The 26428-nt window shown below is 37.3% G+C and overlaps 1 protein-coding gene across 7 annotated transcripts in view; it reads right to left on the reverse strand.

Moving 5' to 3' along the window:
• Window positions 1–26428, reverse strand: part of CACNB2 (calcium voltage-gated channel auxiliary subunit beta 2) — a 261118-nt gene that overhangs the window by 8074 nt on the left and 226616 nt on the right. For 4 of the 7 annotated variants that reach the window (XM_086615011.1, XM_086615010.1, XM_086615008.1 and 1 more), the window contains 5 exons: window positions 25504–25580; window positions 21499–21632; window positions 18099–18179; window positions 17730–17788; window positions 14578–14687 (listed from right to left, as the gene is read on the reverse strand). In XM_086615011.1, coding sequence (XP_086471137.1) covers window positions 14578–14687; window positions 17730–17788; window positions 18099–18179; window positions 21499–21632; window positions 25504–25580 — 461 coding nt within the window. Of the gene's footprint in view, window positions 1–14577; window positions 14688–17729; window positions 17789–18098; window positions 18197–20839; window positions 20884–21333; window positions 21354–21498; window positions 21633–25499; window positions 25581–26428 lie in introns of all 7 variants that reach the window. The other 3 variants (XM_086615013.1, XM_086615015.1, XM_086615012.1) reach the window with 2 other exon arrangements.

The following is a 26428-nucleotide window of genomic DNA, read 5'->3' on the forward strand; positions in this document are numbered from 1 at the left end:
ATACAACTCAATAAACTAAATAATGCTATGGTATACTCCTCACAACTCCAGGAGTTGCTGGAAAGGTGATTTTCCCAGAAAAAAAACAACTTGTCTTCTACTAACTCACGTTCCCATCTCTGCACCCTGCCTGATGGCAGTAGTTTCCAAAGGCAAATCTCTCCAAGACAGATGGACTGCATCCACTTTCAGAACTGATGTATAAACTATCTTCATTTCCAAATGAAACAAAACTAAATTTTATAATAGGAAAATCATCCTTGAAATGGAATCCCTTTTCCTGCTCAAATCTTGCTATAGGCTGACTTACACAGAAATCACAGAAGTCGGGTGACTTGTAAAAGCTATAAAGATAGTTATAGAGCCAAGAAAGGTTGCAATTCATACAGGTTTCCCTTTGAAGGTTATGCACACTCCATGAACTAAAACTAGATTAGTTATCTAGCCCATTCAAAGGAAATATTAGAATATAACCAACAGGAACTTAAACTTCAGCAAGAGGTACCAAAAACTTATTTATTAGAGAGTTTCTTGAAACTACACTATCAGCATTTTATCTATTATGCTGGCGCAAGCATTATGTTTGCTTGAAAACACAGCCTATCTATCTGATCTGGCTAGAGAAAGTTTTCTATAGCAAATGGTCTCTTTCAAGAGGTGTGAAGAGACTAATTTTTGTTATCTTAGAATAGCAACTGAATAAATTAGGTACCATGATAAGGTTGCAAAATTTCTGAGAGAGAAAAAAAGCATCCCAGCTACTCTCCATTTAGCTCACAGTTTTTTGGTTCCAAATCAATAGGTGACTACTACAACCATTTTATAAACGAAGTAACATCTTAAATGGCCATCAGAATAATCTATATATGAAGCTCTCTGTTGGAGGAGGATGACATTGCTTTGGATCTATTAGAGATCACCTCCATCTGTTTGCAGTTATCTCTGATTTTGGCTGAGTACATGCCAAACAGTCTTTTACAGCAGAGAACAGTGCGAGATGTGCACAGTGTGCTGATATGGAAACCATCGGTGTGTGCTTTCCTGCTTGTTGATAAAAGCACTGTGGCCCAGCTGCTGCCTGAATTAGGACCACATTTTTAAGACAGAACTGATGATTCTTGGCACATTCACAGTTATATTTTCTGCAACCTCATTACATACAGATATTGTAGGAATGACTGAATACCATTGTCTCAGTAGAAGACAGTCAATAGTCTATCCTGAATTTAAGTCCAAATGACAAGTAGAATAAACATATCAGAGATAATTTGTCATACTGTTCTGTTGATGAGTTTGGATTGCTTTCCTGCAATTTCAAACCAGGCTCAACACTTCAGTCAGTACAATTATCAGTCTATGTATCATTTTATGACTGGTCCAGACTGCTAAAACCCCTTGTTCAAGGCAATTTATTACCAGCAAAATCTGTCTTTTTGCCAGTGTACCATAATTTTGTCTGGGGAAGCAGTATTTGCTACACTGCTGGAAGCACTTTTCTGTCAGTACAGAATACACCTCTGAAGTAGATTTCCTGCTATATATTTTGAAAAAACTCTTTGCCAGGGCAGAGTATGCCTCAGGGTATCTTCTATTATAAAACATACCCAGGGCAACAATTGCAGGTAAATATGGTCCTATGAACAAATAGCTTTCACCTGAGTCCAAAGATGGAGAGCTATGTTTTCCATCAATTAAAAAGTATGACAGTATTTATTTTTCTTAACTTGGGCACAGGAGAAAAGTTTAACAAACTACACTGCATGTTCTGGCTCTACCTGCCCAGTCAAGAAGAGATGGAAAAAATGCCACAGAAATTATCTAGGAAGTCCTGATCTCCTGTCCTTAGAGTACTTCAGCTTCTGGAAAAGCCTGAATTTTGCTTGAAATCGTCCCTTTATTCTTACTTTTTACTACACGTAAGACTGTTGCAATTACTTAAATAACAGTAGCTTCTCTTATTAGATAACAAAGGCTTTATCTCCTGCTGCAGCTTTGGTTTTCATCTTTTTTTAGCAACATCTCTCAAAAAACAAGTTACATACCTGTAAAAATTCTTTCCCAACAAGACACTCAACACAGATTTTCTCTAAGACTTTTGACCAAAGTAAGCAAAGAACCGTAAATGTCATGTGGGGATAGTAACAGAACTGTCACTGGTAGTTAAAATAGGGAGCTGAGAACAATGACAGTATGGTATCTTCAAAGCAACACAGTAATAGCTTAGCAATCTTCCCACCTCCATGAATATAATCTATTTATAATAATGTCCCTTCTGATGTACTGGAGAGGCATAACGGTGAGGCTATAACAGTTAACTCCAATAAAAATTATATTTGCCAATCATAATGAGAGGCATAAACATAATTAGAGTTACTGTGACAATCATGAAACGCTGGCAGCCCAGCTACAACACTCAAAACTAGAAATAAGCTATCAAATTTTAAAGTGACTCTTACAATCTATCTGATATGGCCTCCCCAGTCATGAGAAAGGGAATGTATTTTAAATGACAGGAGCACTGAACTATTTATTTCATACAACAGGGGGTCAACTCTAAGAAACAAGAAGTACGCATCTCCCAGCCAACTTTAAATATTGCACATTTAAACTTAGTCCCATATATTAATTGCAAATATCCCTGCTGAACCCTGAAATGAATAGAAACTCAGTACAATGGGAGCACAAGTAAATGGCTTTTCTCATGATGGGGCGAACAAATATTCTTTACACCAGTTCGCCCTTATAAGTGAATTTCAAGCAAAAATCTTGAAGAGTTCATTACAATAATCTCATCTGAAGTAAAGGCAAAGACACAGCAACACTGCATTGCATGTATATCAATTCACTAATAACGAGATGAACTATGGTGGAATTTAGGGTCTCTTATACAATGCCATGGTAAAACAATATTCTCTACTCTACACAGTTGGAGAAACACAACACTCCTTCAAATCTGGGCAGAAGGCATCCATAGCAGCCAGGAGTCACTGAGACACCCAACTTGTCAGAGCAGTGTCTACATCAGCACTATGTTTTAGGAAGACCCTGATAAGAGGGCAGTTTCGTGATGGGGATGCAATACAAAATGGCCATGGTTCTGGCCTGCAAAGGCTGAATGAGAAACAACAAAATATTGCTTATATGCAGCAAAGAGGCTTTGATCTTCAGTAGGAACAGTCAAGTTCCCATACTGTCAACTGAGTACAGTATGACTTTAATATCCTATTCAATTTGACTTTGTCTACTTCTCTTTGGTGTAGGTGGCACCGTTTTGTTCATAGAAATAGATTTGTAAAATATTACTTGGACTGTGATAGCCACAGAGACAAAGCGTTCTCTTCTTCTAAACAGAGTTCCTAATATTACAGACGTATAGCACGAAAAGAATATACCTGTGTCAATGCATGTCATATAAAAAAGATTAGCAACACCTTGCACAAATGGCTTTCAAATAATTTTATAAATTAAGGAGAACAGACATCAGTAGCCATGATTTTTCTTATGCTAATTCTTTTATACAAGCACATTTACTTCAAAATAATTAATCACTAAATTCCATAAACATAATTAAAGAAATGAGAAGTTGAAGGCAGTCTCAGGAATTCCAAAACAAAGGCAAAAGAAACAAACATGCTACGTATTCCCAGTGCCTTAGAAGCACATAGATAGTACTGCACCAAAAAAACAACTGAGAAATGGATAAATGTCATGTAAGAAATCCAAGAAAATTAAAAAAGAAAAAAGAAAGGAATTGATAACTATTGAGTTGGGCCCACATACCTCTTGATTAAGAAGTAAATCATGAGCTTGACTGACAAAATTCAAATTTTAAATTCTGATTTGTGAGCATGTGTGTGTATATACATGCTTATATTGTTGGCAAAGTCACTAAAGCATCTACATTAGCTATTGCACTAACCAGAATGCAGGTACTTGTCCACAGCTGGCTGTCCCAGCCCATGTTAGATGTCCGTGCTCACTGTATACAAAGCGGAGAGACCAAGATGCTACTGAGGGTGATTCAGAAAGCTACAAGGTGTGTGAGCAGTCTGGAACAAAGCAGTAAGAAACCCCACACGTATCTAAGTGCTTGGACTCTTTCTTCTTATCTTACCCTTTCTCCCACTCAAGCAGCAAGGTTGCTCTGGTTAGGCAGGGAGGTAACAGTGGGGTCATGCTGAACAAGGGACAGCTGGGTCTATCCCTTCCCCAGTCAGGGGAGATTCATTCCTGTGGTCTCCAGCCAGGATTCCATCTCCCATCCCACACCAGTGGCAATGTTGGGGACCAGAAGCATTTGTGCCTGCCCTCCTGCGTACCCAGCTAAGAAGCAAAAAGTCTTGGAGGGGAACATAAGCAAGTAAGAGGGAATAAATCCTCCAGCTTAGTCCTCAGGCAACGAGCCAGAAGATACCTGGATTACAGGTGTTTTAATCATATATCTAATATAAATGTGGTTCTGTGAATATAGTTACATTTCCCTGGTCTCAACCAAATCCCTTAGCCACTAGCTTGTTACATAAAAAGGGGAGGGTGGGAGTGGGAGGATGACAATATTTTCCAGGGAAAGTGGCTGCATGTGTTACTCATGCCTAACAGATGGGCTCCTGTGAGGGGTAAGGCAGACAGAAGAGGAGCCTGTCTGCTGCTCCACCTGGCACTCCCGCCTGGGCTCTGCTCAAGGGGAGCTGTGGGGTGAGGTGCTGCAGGAAAACAGGGGTTTTCTCTTTCTGCCTGCTGAGGCTCAGTTTAGACAGAGTTCAGACAGCCTTGAATGCACACGCACATCCAAGTGGTATTTACAGATACAATGTGATGTTTGGAAACCTCAACATAATCAAGATGTATTTATAATGGACTAACATCTCCTGAAATGCAACACTGTAATTATGTGAAAATAAAAACCAGATAGTGTCATTTAAAAATACTAAATAGCACATGAAAATGTCTACTTCCTCCCCTATCCCTCTGGGCTAGCAAAACAATAGTATTCATGGAATGACGCTCCTTACGCCAGATTTAAACTGGAACTAAATTTTAACAACCTATGAATGGAAAAGCTCAAAATCAGCAGATTGCAGCAGAAACACGAGTGCATGAGCACTGCGCAGGGGATTGCTGCACTGAGACACCTGCACCAGGTAGAACTGCAGCCACTCCAGAAGATGCTGAGCAGCAGCGTAGCACTGCTCCCATCATTAAGGTCCCCTACACTCCATTAGTGAGTAACTGGGATAGTAAGATTGGGCGAATAAGTAGTCTAATGTTTATTTTGCCCAGGGGACCAAGCAAGTGTCTCTGCATAGCTCATAATGGGTATCGTCATGTCAGGCTGGCACTAACCTGGGCATTTCTGCACCATGCCTCATTACTCAGTGCAGTCCTTCAGGCTTTTACAGCTTCGGTCCATACATAGACACCAAGTAAGTGTTCCCTAGGTTCGTTGTCTTATTCAGAACAAACATAAATAAAAATGCTCAGCCTTTCTCACAGATAGGATGTGGAACCACTCCATCGCTGGCTATTCAACCCCTCCTGCTGACGGTGTGCAACTCGCAAAACATTTGTGTATTCACTGAGTGGGAGAGATACTGACTCCGCAGCCTGATACTTAGAGTGGGAGGCAAAACACGTGGATTCCAGTTCTTTCTCCAGGGAAAGTTTAATTATTATGCAAAGTGCGTAAGACTCAGCAGGACCGACTGACAACCATCATAAAAGTGATCATAGCCCTGTCATGGTGATGGAAATTATGAGTTCATGCCTCTGTTAGCAGAGAAGAGAAATGAACCCAGACTTCTTTGCATTCTGATTGAACAGTCCAAACCCTTAGTCTTGGACAAAATGAGGACACAGATACCAACATTTTATCAGTTTCATGAGCCTAGGAGAAAGAAAAAATACTGGATCAATTCAACCTACAGGTGTGAATAATTTTAAGGGAAGTAAACTGTATTCTTAAGCAAACAGTTAACTTGCTAAAAATATTTAACTCATCTATGCAGGTATCATAGTTATTATACAGATATCTGTGACCTTAAAAATTATTCTAACACATTGCTGTATTGCTTTGTCTCTAGCACGCGTTTTGTTTCAGTATAGTTATCAATCACATGTATTTCAGTGCAGTACCATAACAAAATATAGCTGAGAGCTATCTCTTATCTACAGAAATCAAGAATTGTTTTTTTCCCCTTATGTCCTTTGAAAGCATTCAGGAAGTTTCATTAAGATACTTTGCTAATACCATATCAAAAAGGTATTCATAAGTTAGATTATTGGAAAGTTAGTACCAAACTTCTAATGCAGAACTACCTGGAGAATTCATTAGAGAGATCTTAGATGCTAAAAAAATCAAGGCTGGCCCAGTAGGATAAAAGAGCATTTTGAGACACGCAAGGCAGATAAATTATAATATATTCAGGATCTTCATGCCACTCTTTCCCCATCTGTGTGTACAAGATCTGTGTGTGTAGCCACATCCTCATTAAAACCCAAAAGCTCTTGGCTGCTATACTACAGCATTCTTCTGTTCAAGGCTGGTTGAGGTTTGACAGATTACCATATCTGAAGATTCAATGCCTGCAAGTGAGAGTTCTGGACTTTTGTCCCAGCTATCTTGAAGATATAAAGGGACAATCAGGATTTTCCATAACACATTGAGCACCTTTTTCCTTCTCTTTGAACTACATTAGATCCTTGAGATTTTGGAATGGAAATACACTCTTAGTCAAATCCCATTTTTGCATTCCTGTTCCACTGTCTCTATAAGAAGGGAAGGAGCTTTACGTGGCTTACCCAGCGCTCTTTTAAGTTTATTTTTATTTTATAGTCAAGAGAGCATTTACCTGAAACATACTATATAAAACAACTGTTACAAAATTACCAAACATGGAGAATACATAATAACATCATCATATAAATATTATGTGTGTGTGTACATGTATATAAAAAATAAAATTTTACCATAGTTTCAAGCATTCAACTGGCTTTCCACACAAATATCAAGAAAACAAAAATACAATTTGCATTGATAATCCACTACTATTTCTTCAAACACTTATGCTACATTTTCAGAAAACAAAACTGTGGCGTATCAACCTAATGATGTGAATGGGAGCTCTACAGAATCATAGAATTGTTTGGGCTGGAAGAGACCTTAAAGACCATCTTGTTCCAGCCCCCCTGCCATGGGCAGGGACACCTTCCCCGAGATCAGGTTGCTCAAAGCCTCATCCAACCTGGCCTTGAACACTTCCAGGGATGGGGCATACATTTTCTAGAGACAACTTTCCAAAGGTAGGCACTCAATTGCACATGTAAATTGAGTGCATGTAATGCCTGACAGGTTACTGCATATGCACACAGAAAGCAAATAAACAGATTTCCAGCCATTTGACTGCAATTGATTTACCATATACATGATGACGTATTTTATATCAGCATTCACATGTCTGTGTTAGAATATGCAGATTAGGTGCACACACCATAGAAATGTACAGTGGAAAACCTAATCTTCAGCGTTTACTTGTCAATCTCAAATTTATTTTTAGAATTACTTGAAAATAAATAAGGAAAACCAGCAAGATTTTCTAAAAGAAATACTTAGCAACACAGTGCAGCATTGGCTTTTGTCTGTCAGTGAGCCAGTTATGAGAAACACACGGTGGTTCTGTGAGGTACAATAAAGCACGGAACACAAAACAGCAGGAAAAGTAATTTGCAAGCTTGTATACATACCCAAAACATCTGGAAAGGGAGAGCATTAATGAAGCAAAGAATGGAAAAAGCCAAAACAATCAGGTTCTTGTAAAAAGCATACAGCATGAGGTAAGGTTATAACAAGTGTAATATACACAGAAACAACAAGAAAAAGGTTTGGATCCTTTTGACAAAGAAATGCAGCAAAAGCACAGAGCTGGTTCAGCAGTTTCAGCAAATGGCATGTGCACATATAGAAATTTAACTAAGCCAATTGGGACTGGTTTTCAGGTGAATGAGATTTAACCATGTACTGTACCTTCCTGGAGAGAAAAGACTTTTCAAAGTCACTGATTTCTTTCAGGTTTTTGAAGAAATTAATCAATTGCCCTTTCCTTAGATTTAGTTCTAGTATTTCACATATTAAACATATAACAGTATTGACAAGCAAACATATCTCCTTATACACAAAACAAGCTTTCATGTAGGAGTAAGACTGTATTGTTCTCCAAAATCTTCACAAGCCAGACACTATTTTTATAAAATTCTTGGATACATTAATTGTACACTAGAATTTCAGTGATAGCATTGGTTTCCAATGAATCAAATCCCAAATCTATTTTTAACTGATTCCTTTACAGAAGCAAACTTTCAGTCGATCGATGTGTGTAGCACTAAGCCCATTGAGACTTCCCTATAATCCTGTAAATCCAGTTCCTCATGGCAATTCCTACTCCTGATTATCACATTGTTTGTCTATGTCTCCTTGAAATTAATTCTGGTTTATCTATTAAATAATTTCCAAATAATGGTGCTCACTCCACTGTTTACTGTGCTATGCATGATTATGAACAACACGCACAATACTGCAAACCTATATTGGGTGATGAAGTGAGAGCTGTTCTCAAAAAGAGAGGTTCATTTGTTTCCCAGAAAAAAATATTTAGTACTAATATATCTTTGTCTTATTAACTCATTGATAGAACACTTATTAAAATAATATTGACACAAAACCCAATATATTTTCAAAAGTCTAAGAAATAGCCTTCTCTGCCACAGTTAGAACTGCTGCTCCCAACCGTGAGCGTTAACTGAGGGATAAATCTGTAGCTTGACTGTGTAGCTGCATGAGGTACCACTAAATAAAGGTTGGTGAGTAAAGGAATAGCTTCCCATTGAACCTGGAAGGGGGGAGGGATTTGGATTAACACAAAGCAGGTCTGGGGAGCTGTGTTTGCTGTAATCAAAAGCCATTTTTAAATGATACCGGATGCAGAAATATATACATGGGTCAGTCCATGCTCTGCTGACTGTTCAAGGAGGAGACAGACAGAGAGCAACTCATCTCCCCCATGTCCCACAGCCATGCAGCCAGGAGACTCATTCAGAGCAAAACAAAATAAACCAAAACAAACCCTGTTTTTCATTAACAAGATCAAATTTTATTGCAATAAATACCATTTTTAAATACCTGGATCAGAACTAAGTCATTGTAGATACTCTGGACAAAAAACAAAACACAAATTTAGAGTTTGTTGAAATTCTTTTTTTTTCTTTTTTCAGTGATTTGGAGAAAAGACCCTATTATTCTTATTTTGTACAAGGGAAAATGTAGGTAGAGAAAGAATTCATTTGCCAGGACCCCTCAGCAGACCTGTAGCAGATACTAGAAAAGAACTAATGTAACTTAAGTCCCAACTCAATGATTTATCTATGACTGAAACTTGTATTTGAAGAGAATATTATTTGGCTGCAAAGCTAATACTAATAAAGTAGGAAATGCTAAGATATCTCTCTTAAATCAAACCTTTTGTGCTCTGTATTGTAAGACAGCAGACTCAGGAACATATAATAAAGTTGTTTCTGTAGGGCTGCTGTGTCCATCAGTACGCAACTCCAAACACTGTCAACTGATAAGCAGCTATTGAATCATCTACTTTCTCTTCATTGTCAAATATGGGTTTCACGTCTCATCTAGAGCACATTGTTCTAATCTTTCTCTGAAAAATGAATGAATAAATTGTTTGTGGGCTATTTTATGGGACTTAACTGTAGTGGTATTTCACTGATGCAATAAAATGATTTTTCACTTTGAAACATCCCAGTCAGGTGAGAAGCTGGAATTATTAGTATTTTCCAGATGGAAAATTGAATCACAAAGAATAATCACAAGTTATCACTAATTTGGAGGGGTTCAATTTCAGAAATGTAGTGTCTGATTCTTCAGAGTAATTCTATAGTAAATTCTTCTATAGTAAAAACTACATTCAAACTAGAAAAATGGAAGCCATCCTACAGGAATTCCTGATTTCTGGGATTTCTTTCTTCCAAAACAGAATGTAACCTTGAAGTTTTTTTTAGAAGTCAGTACTAAGACTCAGGACATTCCTGATGCTCCCTGTAGTGTCAGCACATGATATCAGTACTGATTCGAGAAAAAGAAAAAATTCTTTGAGCCAGGCTGGAATGAAAAGAATAGCTCCCCAGTCTAATGTCTGCAAAGAGGACAGCCTAAAATAAGAGGATTTCTGGGGAATGAGGAGCCATAAGGCTGGTATTTCACAAGGTGCCCAACAGTAGCTCCAGTAGTCCATAACGGCATGCTCTGTGCTCCCTTGGCGAGCTTTAGGGGGTGCCCTCTCTGGCACTGAGTCCTCAGGGATGCCAAGGAGCTACTTGGTGGCCCTGGGTGAGGTGTGCAGGCTGCTGTGATTCAGAAGAGAGGCTCACGGCACGTCATACAGCAGCACTTAAGTTTACAGGCTATCAGGTCATAGGCAGCAGACTTGCCTCTCCCACTGAGGCTATCTCTTTCTCAACAGAGAATCAAAATCTGCTGAACCAACAGAGATGGACCAGTGCTCAGAACACCTAAGATTGAAATTCAAATCCCAGTTCCACATCGATAGAGCAGAAGCTTGACTGTGCATGTCCCACATCCCAAATGTGTCTTTTAATTACTGAGGTATGAACTCCTTGGAGGGTAGAAGACGGGTGATGAAGGAGTTTCCTCTTTATCATCAGGAATTCAATTTTGGATCCAAAAAATATTTCCTGTTAAAAGTGATTGATTTACCGCCACAAAAAGTTTTGGTCAAATCACTATTTGCTCCCCCCAAATTTAAATTAAAAATGCCCTATTGTGCTTTTAGAGAACTTTGTTTCTCCTGAAGTTTCTTGCCTTATACATGGTACAAGTTTCATAGCAAGCAAAACACCAATTCACTGAGTAATTCCAATTCCCCACCATTAGTTTGTACTAGGTTTGTGTGGCAAGGTTTTGGTAGTGGGAGACTACTGGGGCAGCTTCTGTGAGAAGCTGCTAGAAGCTTTCCCCATGTTCAACAGAGCCAATGTCAGCCAGATTCAAGATGGACCCACTGCTGGCCAAGGCTGAGCCCATCAGTGACAGTGGTAATGCCTATGGGATAAAATGTTGAAGAAGCAGGAAAAAAACTGCACAAGGGCAACTGCAGATGGAGAGAGGAGTGAGAATATGTGAAAGAAGTAACTCTTGTTGTAAACTCTCTTATTGTAAACCTAATAATATCCTTTTAATAGCATTTTGTGGTGGCAAATATTTGTGGTGGCAAATTCAACACACAAACTGAAAAATAAAAATTCCACTGGATGGTATGCTACTGCCATTCACCTCTGCTACTTGAGCCAACTAAGTACTCTCAGCAGTGGTATGTTGTTATCTTCTTTATGAACCACTGCTAGAAGAGGCCATCTACCAGCAGGCTATGATGTTATTTTCTGCTTCTGACTCTAATTCTGCCTTGAGCTACACTGCAGGCAAAGAAGGACACAGGCTGTAACACTCCTTGTACTTTCTTTCTTTTGCCCTTGCACAAGGGTTTTCCCATCACCTTACAAAAGCAGTTCCCTTTTCTGACTCCAGGTTGTGTTTTATCCTATCTCAGTCTTCCTCCCAACCCACTGCTACCACATTGTTTCCCTCCCTGACTTCCTTCCTGGCTGGTTTTGTCCTCCGATGGTTTACCCCATGTCTGGAGCACAGACCCTGGCGGTACTTCATCAGTCGGTTCAACTATCCCAGCTCCTACTCTAGAACTCCAACCTCTTCTGTAATGGATTTTCACTACTTGCCTCTCTCGCTTAGCCCAGCCACTTGCTCCTCCAGCTGAATATCTTTAAAGTAAACATCTTTTTACTCCATACTCCATGCTGCACAGCAAAGTAAGGACTGAAAGCTGAAAAACGAGCACCTTCCCGCTTTATTTCTGTTTGCCTGCCCTAGTACAATCTACTGGGGACAGTAGCTCAACATCATTGCTGGACCTTGACCAGGGAGAGTTGAGTCTTTAAGCAACTCAGATGTAAGGCTTGACATATATTAATGGCAGCTTCTAATAATTTGGTCAAGTTTTCTCATTATTTTCATAAAAAATGCCCAGAAACATGTAACTGAAATACTGCTCAATTCACTACTAGAAGTATGGGAATATTACAGCTTCTGATAAAAAAGGTTTTGAGAATGGCTTGACATAGGCAAAATTAATTTTTGCCCTAACTTCATTGTTAGAATGACCTAGTTGCTTCAACTAATATTTCCCAAGATAACTCAAAATTATTTTATAAATTGGTTAATTTTTAGAACAATTATAAGCAACTGAAAACCTGATATGTAGCAGGGAATCTTAGGTAATAATAATAGGTCTGTTACAAAACTAGAGGCATATCTATCTATCCACATATTTACATATATATATAATCAGAGTCATCTTTTGTGTGTCTCCAACTAAGGTTCTCTCAGAGCTTCAATTTAAACACCTCTATCAAAAAAATACCTTGACCCAAAGAAAAGACGTTCATGTTCTTAAGTGTAAGGTTCTCCATGAGATCAAGGTGTTCGTGATTGGACTGCATTTATTTTTTATATTTTTTCTTGTATAAATTTTTGTGATAGCTGTTTTACATATATGAAAATATTTTAGCAAGAGGAATAGATGATATGCTTTTTACTTCTGCATATATTTGTGCAGTATTGCACAAAATTGCGCATGCTTTAATGTTCAAGTTGGGAAATTAATCACCATAGTTCTGTTTGTGTCACGACTGGGTGACCTCCATCTTTATTACCAACTTTCAGTTCTATTCAAAACAAGTGACACTTCATATTTTCATTAGAATATTGAACAGACTTTGTCAACAACTGAAATTCACATAGAAGACTCATAGAATCATAGAATGGTTAGGGTTGGAAGGGACCTCAAAGATCATCTAGTTCCAACCCCCCTGCCATGGGCAGGGAAACCCTCCACTACACCAGGGTGCCCAAAGCCTCCTCCAACCTGGCCTTGAACACTTCCAGGGATGGGGCATCTACAACTTCTCTGGGCAACCCGTTCCAGTACCTCACCACCCTCACAGTGAAAAATTTCTTCCTTATATCTAATCTAAATCTGCCCTCTTTCAATTTGAAGAATATTTTGTGCGTAAAAATATTCATTATGTTGTTACAGTACAGTGCATTTTGATATTTGAAAACACAAAATAAGACGTACTTGGAAGCTATCAGATTACTTGCAAGTAAAGATTCACAGCCTCCTCAAAGCTGAAAGCAAGGGTTTTCAGATGTAAATTTTCAAGAAAGAGAAGTCAAACTTTTTAAGGCAGAGAAGCTCATTTTAAGATGGACAGCCATATTAGGCAAATATTAAATTCTCAGTCAAAGCACAGGCATACTCAGAAATTTTGTTATAAAATTGATAAATAACCCATTTAGTAGGATGAATAAGACTTTTTTCGTGTTCCACAAAACTTAGAAGATTTCAAGATACAATGCTGTGTTAGGGGAAACCAAACACTCTCAAAGGCAACTAAGAGAAATCTGCAGCCCTGTAAAGACAGAAACCTGGCTGAAACATTCACCTGAGATCTACGACATTCGAGTTCGTGTTCCTCCTTTTTTCCATTTGAGCAGGGACTTGAACTTGGGTGTTCCATATCTCAGCTGAGTGCCCTAACACGAGTAGGTAGACTCCTGGTAGGATTCATGTTGGCTACCTCCAGGTATCCCTACACAGGGAACAAGCCAACTGTGGCAGCAGAGCCTCAGATATAGTACACCTCGTGCTAGAGTAAAGGCTGAAGACAGTCCCCATGAGCTGAGACCCCAAAGTAACCAACTTTTCCTGTTACTCTAAAGACACCTTGGGATGACAAACTCCAGCATAGCCACCTACCTGTACTGTAGATGGTGACATTTAGTTACTTCTTCCCAACTAAGCTTGTTTTTCTTTCTGGCTTATAAATGTTAAATTACTTATACAACTGGACAATCTTCCGTACAAAAAGTCTCACGTAAGATGACAGATATGCCCGCTATGAAGCTAACTACATAGTTTTTTAAAAACGTCTCTCCTTTTCCTTCCTCCATTCTTTGTACCTACCTCAGCATTAGCTTAAACTGATATAAAAATCAGAAAACATGTCCTTTAATATTTTTTTCAGGTCTAATATCAGTAGTTACAACTACTAGTAATCTTATCAAAGATTATGCATAATATCAATAATATCCACATAATTTCAGGTATTTTGAAACCGCCACTTCCATTTAACCAGAAGAACATCTCTTCAGATTTTATTTACCTTATGGATGGCTACTTCTCCCCACTGAGGCAAACAGCAAAACGTGAAAACTGAACATAAGCAGGATAAATCAAAATCACCACTATAAAAAGTTTATTTGGTAGTGATTTTAAAATGATTTCTAGTGCCAGGATTCCTGAATTCTGGGAACTGTGATTTTGTCATAGCAGAGAGAAGGCTATTTTTAGCTTACAGAAAGGAACTAAGAGTATCATACTTTACAGTCAGTTTGAAGATAGCATCATTATAGGTACTTACCTAAGCTTGATCTTGTGTTAGATCGCTCTATTATCGCATGCTTACTGGGGTTGTTTAATACTGAGCGTTTGGCAAGCGAGATGTCTGCTGTGACTCGTGTAATTGATATACTGCAAAAATAAAATACAATAAAATAGAACAGAATGTTATTGATGTTGCAGGGATGTGGGGAGAAAAAGAGACTTTGTGGAACACTAGAAGATGGCTAGGACTATAGGAAAAAAGTTCTCGGCAGCACAGCATGCTTTGCACAATGTGAACAGACAAGAAACTTTATCTAATACCGTTACAAGAACTATTGATAAGATGTCCTCCTTTCTGCACAGTACCGAAATGCAGTACAACCACTGACTGCAAAGCTAAACGTGCTTGGGGAATAAGGAGGCAGAAGCGGGTCAGAGACGTACTGCAGAAGATGGGACTTCCCTAGAGGCTCCAGGCCTGATGTGCTTAGAATTTGCACCAGTATCCCTGCTATGAGTAGGATGGTTTCCCTTTTCCCTAATTTTGATTAATTTGTTGAAAGGTACTGAATGACAATCTGACTTACTTTAATCATATGTATAAGACATACAAGGATATGCAGAGTTAACAGGTAAAGGTAAGGCTTAGCAGGGAAACTAGTACAGCCATGTAACACTTATATTTATTGCTCAGTTTACTAGCTTATATTTTTTAACAGAGTGCAAACCTATAGTTTTCCAGAAAGATACAGCTGGCCACCTAAAAATGGGGACTGCAACACAGAGAAGCATGCAAATGAAAACTCTGGGCTGAGTATCTGACAGGCTCAGTTTTGTGTTTATGAGAAGAGATGAGCTGAGAAAGAAGTGGTTACTTCCAGTAGTTTGCACTGACCTGCTACATAACCTTCTGCATATTCTTCTTCCCAGGAAAACAGTTAACTTGGTTTGTTTTGCTTTATAGGGTCAAAATGCACCCCTTGGATAAATTCCCTTTCAAACTCTCTGGTCTAATGAGGTTTAGGGGTCACATTTTTCCAGTGCTGAGAGTTAAATCAGACTGATGATATTCTCTTATTCTTCCTTGTATGATTTTATTCGCAATTTAAAAGGAGGAAATGGATTTGCTAAGAACAGCGAGGGCTCCTCTCTAGCAAGCACAGTCAGATGCTGTTCATCTGAAATGTAACCAAATAGGTCATTTCCCAATGAGCTCAACATGTGTATATATTTATCTAAAACCCTATAAAATGTAACAAAGCCAGAAGTTAATACAGAAAAACAGAATTATTTGCACAATACTGATTAGTAACATCATTTTTTAAATTTAGGCATGATTTAACTTAAGCTAAAAACATAACCAAAGATTGTGATTTCTGGCACAGCTCCTCACAGATAATGCTATTAGTCTTAAAATGAAATCCAACATGCAATTTGGAGTTATCTTAGTTATCTTTACTTGCTAATTGATGAACATTACAAACTTTCACAGCTTTCTATTGTTTGTTTTGTTTAGATTTTGGTGGGGTTTTTTTTCCTTCCCTGGCAGTCTTCCTTTCTACATGCGATAGAAAATAATTTTTCCCTTTTTCAAATGCAATTATGGTGTATTGAACAATACTAGATTTATCAGTTCAAATATGCTATTTTTCATTTTAAGACCTTTTAATGTCTTTTTAAGGTCATTTTAACGTCTTTTGAGACACATAACAAGGAAGAGGAAGAACAAATCTGCTCTGAAAATAAAGGGTATGTATGTTCATATAGCAAAACAATTGCAATGAGAGTGGAGACAGCTTGACAGCAGAGTGGCAGTGGTAGCACTAGCATGAATCTAAGAACCCCCTGTACAAATTTGTTGAAGACCTTGAGTACCAATTCAGATTGCTACTGAAGTCTGGGATGCTTCAAATCTGCTATTATACACATCAATTGTATTGAGAGCATTTGTGGATTCACCCTGCCACAATTGGATCTACAACTGAAAATTAGGTATGCTCTAAAATACTTTAAGACATAAAGACGCGACAACTTTTTTTCTGCTTGCAACACTCACTATTTTGTTAACTTCCAATTCTGAAGGTACATACCTAAGATTTGACAGCTCTGACTAGAGGGACTACTATGTGGTTAGGTCTCAACATCATCATTCTGACTGAGAAAATCCAAAAGCTTAAACCACGATGTCCGGTATTTTAAAGAGCTGAAGCTATTTACAGAAAACCTCAAGCTTCCTCTTGAAAGCTTGACAGCACCAGGACAGATAGAATACAGTTACTTCTCCGCCCACTTCCAAACTAAACAGAACACTAAGTTAGAGATATTATAACAAGACCTTCCCATTTTCTCAACTTTTCCCCTCCAATGTCAACCCACTAGCACATGTTAATCTGGGGTCTGATCCAGTAGCAATATACTTATATGTGGAAAATCCACCTCATGTCTCTGGTCCATGGGTCTGTGATGTTTGAATTACAGAACATGCTACTGCTTTTAGAGATGGATTATTGTTTGACATTTGTACTACAGTAATGCCTGGAGGCTCAAACACAAATCAGACTGGACCCTGTCGACAGGCTGTGGGCGACAGACTGTAACAGCACACAGATCAAAACCCAGTGAAGTGCAGCCTGTCTGCTACCAAGGGTGACTACACTTCCCGTTATAGAGTCCAGCACTACCGTCAAACCTAGCTCTCAGCTTGAGGGACCAAGAGTTTGACAATCATATACATTAGGCAGGCTCAATCTCGTATCATTCTTTCCAAGTTAGATGCCACTGCAAGCAACTAGAGCTGAGGTGGAATGGTCGCCCTCATCAGCTTGTACAGAACCCAGGAAGCATTGATGAGATATCACTTAAAAATACTTAAACAAAAGATTTTTTTAATGTTATTCATTTATTAAATCTGTAGACAAATGTCTAGCAATCTGGAGAATGAATGTCAGTCATGAACAAGAAGACATCCTTTTCTCCACTCTCAACAAATATACTCTCTTAAATGCTTCCCACTGCAGTGTAGCCTCAGTGTGCTTTGCTAAGGAACCACTATAGCCCACTGAACAAGGGATTAGCTGCCACTCCTAATTTTCTACAAATATTTTCCCAAGAATGTCATTATTTCTTAAAAACCTGACAGTACCTAAACAGGACCTGAACTCAAGTAGATTTGCATTGCAAAGTACTTACCGCCCTTCGAATCTGTGTTTTAGAAAATCAAATAATGCTTTTTGCATCATATCTGTCACCTAGAAGCAAACAAACAACAAATTAATAATCACATAAGAAACTAGTAATACTTGATGCTAATAATAATATGTAATAAAGTTGATAATAAATCTTAAATCTGAACAATAAGATTGGAATGTAATTTATTCTTAATCTGAATTCCGACATGAAATAAAATACATGTAAGAGCTATCTAGTAGAAGCAAAAACTGTCTTGATTTTTGTCTATGAAAAAAATTACGTTATTCAGCTTAACTACCTTTGACCATTCAAATACAAATGAAGTACAATATTTTGAGCAAAATAAAACCATTCATAACAATCACTTACCTCGTATCCCTTCAGAGAAGGCCCCACTAAAACTACTGGTCGCATAGAAGGCACTACATCATAGGGAGGGATGTGCTCTGTCTGCAAAAGAGAAAAAGCTTTCAGCATCACAGCCCCTAGAGAAAGCATTACACATTACTTACAATATTAGGAACTCTGAATTTTCAGTGATGTCACCAACATAGGAATCATGGATTCATTAATTTTTCCTGAAAACCGGTAGTACAAGACAAGGCCATAATAGGTTCAGGGGTTCCTTTTGGAAAAAGCTTTTCTTTGACTTTTGGTTTTCTTATTGTTTTTGTATTTGCTCTGAACAGCTACAAAACTGTTATTCTGGAGACATTCACATGTCCCACTCCACAACTCCTAACTGGTTAATTGTAAACTTTATTTCCAATAGCTAATGATTTGAAATAATTGATTCTAGAGCTGTGACACCTGTTTCCCACCAAATTTTAAATAGGCAAATTATGACGGAGAAAAATAAAACAAGAAGGGAGGGAAAAGCATAACACATCTCTTTTTATGTTCAGATCTGCCTACAGCTTGACAAACATTGTGACACCACTGCAAATTCCCATGGGAGCACTCATAGTCTGACTTCCACATTTGCATCTGCAATTCACTTGCAAATGAAATCAAAATAATGATCGAACAAGTTATTATTTACAGATAATTTTGATAAACAGAGCTTGGGATAGCAGCCCTTCCAGTTTGGGAAGTTCCTGTCACCACCCAAGAATGGATTACATATTCACCAAACTACTTACTGATGTATCGTGTACAATTAAAAAAAAGCATTTTAAAACACAAAGATACAACTGCCTGCTTCCAAAGATTGTAAAATTTTTATATTGCTATTGAAATCACATTTAAACAAATTAAACTGTGGTTTTTTTGTTTGTTTGTTTGTTTTAAATAAATGGCTATTTGACATATCACCAAGAATGAATCTTATCAGAAACAGTTTTTTGTTTGTAAGAGAGGGTTTGGTTTATCTTTGTCTTGAGGAAAAAATGATTGAAATCCAAACCCAGGAACGTGTGGTTGATACGGAAAAAAGTATGCCAGATCTATTTTTCAAATGTCTACATAGTACAAATACATCAGTCAAAATCACAGAATACAGTCATTGTTCGTTGTTTCAGTACTCAGTGTATCCCAAGGTGTTTCACAACAACATTGAAATAAGTATATACATTCCGAAATACAAGAACACAAAGACAGACATTAATACAGTGACAGAACAAAATGCTACACAAGCAGCAGTCTAAAGCAGTCTAAAACAGGGAAAACATTTTTGTGAATGTTTTTCAGCATAATTTATCTTATTTTTTGTTACCTGTAGCTTCACCAGATAATTAGTAACATAAGAATAAATACCAGTGCCCAAGGCATCATAAGCATGTGAAACGAATTTCTTTTACACAGTGCAGAACCTGACTCAACACTTTTCAAAGCAAAATCCTGCAATTGTGCTGTGCCAGTATCAAAATGCAGCCCTCCACTGTTCTGGCTAATATTAATAATCTGATAAGAGTATTAGAGACAGATCCTAAGAAAAATTCATTACAGATGTGTAAGTGCTTACAGCACACGTGTTCTGATGCAAAAGATCTTTGTCTTCATGTGGCTGACTCAACTGAAGGCATTCATGCTATAAGTTAACCAGTTATTTGAAAATTAGGGAAAGCACAGAAATTACCTTATTTGATGGAATATGGGGTATTTTTAAAATCTGTTCTATCAAAGAGGTGTTTTTTTTTTCCTCTAATCTTTGCAGCTTGAAGTAATGAAGCTGTCAGTAGAAAACTGAGTAGAAGTTATTTAATGGAAGCACTAAAGTTCTTTAAATTAGCATTAGAGCATCTAGATTTTTCTAAGGGACTGGCACTGACCTATACAGCTTTCAATTGCAGATTCAAGTTCAAATATGAACTCAGAATAAAAACTAACATAGTTTTTACCATATGGCTTTTGCTCAGCGGTTTGACTATGGATGATTAGTTTGGGATGCCCAACCAGTGTTTGCTGTAAATGTCAGTATTACAAAACCTACTATAACCATTAGTGATTCTGATATGGAAGAAAAGAGGCACCACAGAATGAAGAGAGCATTCATACTTGATTATAAATACGATTAAATAAGAAATTACTCAGAAGCAAGAAACTGCTGTTGATTTCCTTAGCAGGTTGTGAATGACAAGGTACTTAGCAGACCCTACTAAAGCAAATACTGGTGACTTTGGAAATGAGAAGGATCCAATGTTATTTAAGAGTTCAAGAAGAGAGAGAGAAAAAAAGTTTTCTTTACTAAACATGATAGCATCCATGGGACCGGCAACAGTGTTGCTCGGCACTGTTTATAAGCACTGTAACAGTCTGTTGTTACCTGTAGACGTGAGTGGTTAAAAAGAAATAAATAAGAGCTATGGAGACTAAAGATTTAAAACCAAAAAAGTAGAAATGTGGTATTTCACTTCATAGTTTGGCTGCTACTTAATGTCTTGCTAACTTTTGCCAGCAAAGATCCTAGAAACATACTGCAGTTTGCTGTAACAGGATGCCAGTTGCATAATTCTGTAGTTATCTGGGTTATCTATGGAGAGACATTGGCTCTCCCGGGAACCAAGAGTACCATTTCCAATAGCAGAGATACTAAAAAAGTCTGACTGATGGATGGCAGGAACATTTGGCTGATAATTTATACATGACAACAGGAAAAACTCAAAGTAAACTGTCTGTGGTTTTCCACTGGTCTTGCTCACCTGCAATTTTGCACCTAGTGAATTAGAAGTTTAAATACTAGCTAAATTAAAAATACAATGGTTTTGACTATTTGTTTTCTAAGTACCTTCTAAGTATCTGATTAGATTCCAATAATTATTTCAATAGATTGAGCTATAAGGGAAAAATAAATTTGAGAAAGATAGAGATAGAAAGAGTAAGCATGCACTAGAGATGTGCATTATATGGATTTGTTAGAAATAAATTTCTCCAACTTTTAGAATGTCTTCTAAGTGTGTCCTATTATTCCATCAAAAAGGATAACACTGTAGCAGAGTTTCATGGACTCACTGAACTTGAGACTGTTTGTTTTCATGTACTGGGTCCGCTAACAGCTCAATACATTTCTTCCTTAATTCTAGAACAGCTGCATTGTTAATCTGGGGTAATAATGCTAATGATGCCAGTGGCAGGATAAACACAGGTAATGTCGATATAAACTTACCGATTTCTGCTTCTGCTTAGCTACAGCAGCATGGAAAAGAAACAAAGAACAACAAGGCATGCATGTTATTGGCCTGTCAAAGGACGCAGACAGTTAACAGGACTAGAAATGTGACGCAGTGCAGGTGAGCAGGTGGACAGATGGGAGCTTGGAAGTCGGTGTTACCTTCTTAAAGAAGGGCATTCTTTTCTCTTTGGAGTGGGGTGATGTTACACTGTTTGCACTGGGTTTAGGGGAGCGATGGTTTGCTGGAATATCATTTTCTTCTGCATCTAAGCCAGTGGCATCTATGTCTATAGCTATATACAGACAAACAATTCAGAATTATCAGATGACAGGGAAAGTAAGGTAGGCTAAAAAGGAAGTAACAGGTAGAGAAAAATAAAATTGTCCAGAGTAATAAATAAATAAATAAAAATTAAAAAATCAACTGAGTACAAAACACAATAAAACAAAGGGAAAAATTTAAAGGTGCAGTACGTTAGGATTAGAAGACAGAAGGCAATCTGTAACAGCTACTACAAGATTTTCCTCTGATTCCCTTTTACACAGACACATATAGAATTACTTTTACAAAACAGAGTAATGGCTAAGTTCGTTCTCATTACACCAGTGCAAATCCAAACTAGTTCACTGGACCAGATAACACTTTCACCAATGTCAACAACAGAACTTGGCCAACAACATTTGAATTATCTTAGAGCAATGAACACTAATTCAAAATCAGTATAATTAACTGAAATTTGAAATGTCATTAGTGTGTCTATAGGAAATTAAGAAACAGAAAAAAAATCACTTCTGAAGACAAAATCAGCCTGATACTGGTACAGTAATATCTACATTTAGCTCAGGGTGGACTACAATTGGCATTTTTAACCACTTTAACTAAAAATGCACAGTAGTCATGAGACACATTTATTAGAAATAATAAAACCAGACCTATTAATAGCGAAAACTAAAGAGAATAGATAGCAGAAGAGAGGAAATTGATCCCAGCTTGTCTTAGACGTGGATCCTGTTGTAAAGAGTGAGGATGTAGGCAGGGCAAAGTGAAAGTGAATACAATAAACCACTGCTGTTTAGCCTCTACCCCAAAAGACTATACAGCACACAATGCTTATACCATAAATATAAAATATTTATGTTCTTTAGCAAGTAAGTAACAACAGTTTAAGCAAAAATCGTCATGAAGTCAGAAATAAACACATTTTCAAAATGCAAATCCATGTTATCCTGAATGCTGAGTCCAACAGATACCTCCTAACTACATCCAAAACCAAACCAAACAAACAAAAAAAAGCTTTCTTGTTTATGATGCCCAATCCTGATCTTAAGTAATGTATTAAATTTGTCTTCAGAAAGTAAGTACATACACAAAAGCGATCCACAAACACACCGTTCCACATCACCCTTGTGTGTAAAGATCTTACCCACTTCTTGACACACACTGGTAACACATGCCTATCTTGCCATGCCATTATGTCAAACTGAATCTGTAAGCAGTACCATTTGCATTGACTTTATCCAAACCCATAATTAATCATTGCAAACTATTACGAAACCACCTTAGGGATCTGCTTTCAGCTGCTTGATGAGCAGGACATCAACTAATACAGCATCATGTGCTATTAAATTATGCAACAAATAAATATTTCTGTCAAGCCTACGTGCAGCTACTGATTTAAGAGACACTCGTGCTAGTCATCTCTTCTGTTTGAGTAAAGTATATTTTCCCATTTGAATGATCCACAGATCTAATGCCAAGATGCTTGACAATCCTTGAGTTACAGAACTGTGTCTTTGAGCCTGCCCTTGCCAGGAAAGCCTGTGAGTAGATCCACACCCTGTTTCTATATTCCTGCTCCTAAAAACTTTCACAGAAATCACGTAACTTTTTCTTCTAGCAACACTGTTCCTTCATCCTCTTCATAAGTATAAAAAGAACATATCATCTTTTCTTGAATACAGGCCAGCACAGATGCTATAAATCACTCATAATAAGCATATTAAAACTCCTTCTGTTCTAAATTGTTCAACTAAAATTGTCAGCAAAGAAAAATCAAGGTTATTAGGTTTTTCCAGTAAAAAAGAAACTCAGCATTTGAATAGCTAGATATCAGTATCTCCTTTTTTCATTCTCAGTCTTCACACTATGTAACATCTTCTGTGCTCGTTCTTTTACTGTTAATTATCTTTAGCTCACTGGTGTTTTTTTTTTTCAGTCATTTTCACCATTATCCTCATCCTGCTCAGTGGTCCTTGAGAACCCGTATGGGTTGATTATTATATCAATATAATATTGATTATTTTAATGGCTATGAGCCTCCTTTTCATTTGCTTTTTACTGGTCTTCATCTTGTTTAGGTTTTTTTGTTTTGTTTTTGTGGCACTGGTTTATATTGGAAAAAAATTCCCCGACTCAAAGTCAAAAAATGAAGTTAACATATTCAGTTACAATCTCTTCAACTCATTAAATAACTTCTGTATTTGTCATTTATTTATACTGTCAAAAAGAGGAGGCCTGGAAATAATAACGGAACTGTACTTCAAAGTCACTTGAGTTCTTGTGTTAGTCACAAACTATGCCTCTTTCACACTTCTTGGGATGTCTTAACATAAGCAAAAAACAATACTGCACACCCAAAATCTTAAGATGACAGAATAAGCTAATATGCACTATTCATCAATATTCTCCAAATCTTCAATGTAACTAAATAAATTTAACTAGATTTTCTCCTTTCCCCAGAAAAACAGGTTTCTGAAAACTGCTGTCTGAAGGAACGATTCAATGCAATGAAAATTACAGCATTACTAGCAATCAGTCAGTCGGTAACCAAAGTATGCTGCCCATTTTCTTACCTCTAAATTCTGTGCAACGTTCTGAAAATTTCATATATTCTGCTGTCCAAGTGTTTTTAGGATATAAAAAAATATCACAGCATTTCAGACGCTATAACTATAAAATTACAACATAGGTCCATGGATGCTTTCTACTGCAAAAATGCAGTCGTTGCAAAAGTGGGCCTTAATGGTAAATATGACAGTTTAAAGCCAGTGTAAAATGAAAGATTAAGGTGTGTTCCACAAACTTGTGATAGTCAGTAAAGTAAAAATATCTTTTCGAAAAAAAAATTGAGGTAGGTAACTTAAGTGGAATTTTGGTAAACAAACTGCAATTGTAATGAAGTTGGTTGTTAGAAACAAATTCATGGTTTCACAAGACAGACAGATATATTTTTCAATTAATTTAATCAAATGAAGCTACTACCATAACTTGATCGATTTCCTCTGTCTCTCTCTTAATGTCCATGTAAATGCTTTATAATCTTCAGGATCATTTTAAGATGCCTGCTCTGTAGACCAGGCTCCATATAAACCAATATGATTGAAAAACACACTTTGCTTCAGTAGAAAAAGCATTAGCAACATTCATGAATATTTTCTCATTTGAGGTATTCAAAATGTATGTTTTCTCTCTCAAAAGAAGATAAAACATCTAGCAATGTAGCAGCTGAATTTAGTAGGTTTTTTTGGTAATCTACTGCTATGATTTTCAAAAGGAGCTAATGCCAGTTTCCTCCACCAACTCACCATGTATTTGCTTCATACCTCTTGAATCCAACCTAACTAAAGTTAAATCTGTCTGTTGATGCTCGAAATACAAGACAGTATTTGTGAAAATTTTGTCACAAAAGGCAAAAAATATCCAGTGTGATAGGATTATGTAAAGCAGATCCTCATTGTCAGAATTGTGAAACTATAAGTGCCTGTTATTATAAAATTATGCTGTTCTTGATGTTACTGCAGAAACCTCGTGGGAATTTTTATTCTTATTGCTGCTTCTTCTCCTGTACCAGAAGGTATTTCTTATTCAGCAGGAGTGCTCAGACCAGACTAAACCTCTCTATCCTACTGCAACACAGTCTCATCATTTTATGGCAAAAGCAAAGAGGAAATTTTGTGCATTGTTAACAGCCCTTTCATTTCCTGAACTTGCTGGCATTCACTCTATTACTTCAAACCTACCCAAACCAACCTTATAGGGCAATGCAACAACCCAACCTTATACCTATGAAGTACAGGGAATAAGAAAAATAGAACTAAATGTATATAAATTTTAACAGATTAGATGCACAAGTCCGTAAACTAAAGGGTTCAGGACCTACTCACCAGATGATGGAGGCGTTGATTTTCTGGAACTAGGAACGATGTCACCCAAACTGGATGAAGAGTTTCCTCCTGATTTACTGGAGTAAAGCAGCAAATTAGTTTGAAGTTTCATAGCTCTCTCAGTATTTAGTCTAGCTTATTTACTACCTGCCTTCTAAATGAGCTGCTACCTGAGACACAAGCAGTATTTCTGGCAGTGGTATAATATACATCTTACACAAAATATGTGTACATTTACAGGACTGAGGAACTGCAAACATCAATCATGCTCTGTGTTCTGCTATGCAACTTCATTCTGCTGCATATGCATTCACTACCTCATGATCTTTATGCAATCCAATTATTAATATAGCTACTGACATATAATTATTAATATTACTACTCATTACTAAGACTGATTCTTAAGCCAGTGAGCATCAGTTTCCTTTAACAGAAGAGTTATTGATAGCTCCCTAAGGAAACTGATAGTGTGTTTGCCTAACATCTTTTCAATTTAATTAAAGTAGAAATTCTTTTACTGTCTCAATACAAGGTAGCACTTAGCAAAAAAAAGTCTCTCGATGAAAGGTAAAGCAGTCTAGGGTTTTGTCAAGTTGGGCTTTGTGAAAACCTATCAAAGTTGTGAAAACGAAACTATTTTTTGGTAATTTTTTTTCAGTTACCATAACAAGAAAAGCACTGAAAAGAATGTAAGAAATGCTATTTCACTATTGAAATAATTAATGTGATAGTACTAGTTTCTACTTTCTCTATCTTAAAATATTAATAAGCACTAAATTAATGCATTTGTGGCAGAGGACAGTGTTATCTCCAGTAAGAAGTTCTGGAGAATGGAAGCCTTCACAATCTGGAAAGGGACCGAATCAGTGGGTCAGATTTGGCTGTATCAGAAGTGTCACAAGAGAAATAAGGAACCTGACGTCCT

Source organism: Tauraco erythrolophus, chromosome 7 (assembly GCF_009769465.1).
Source record: "Tauraco erythrolophus isolate bTauEry1 chromosome 7, bTauEry1.pri, whole genome shotgun sequence".
Lineage (NCBI taxonomy): Eukaryota > Metazoa > Chordata > Aves > Musophagiformes > Musophagidae > Tauraco > Tauraco erythrolophus.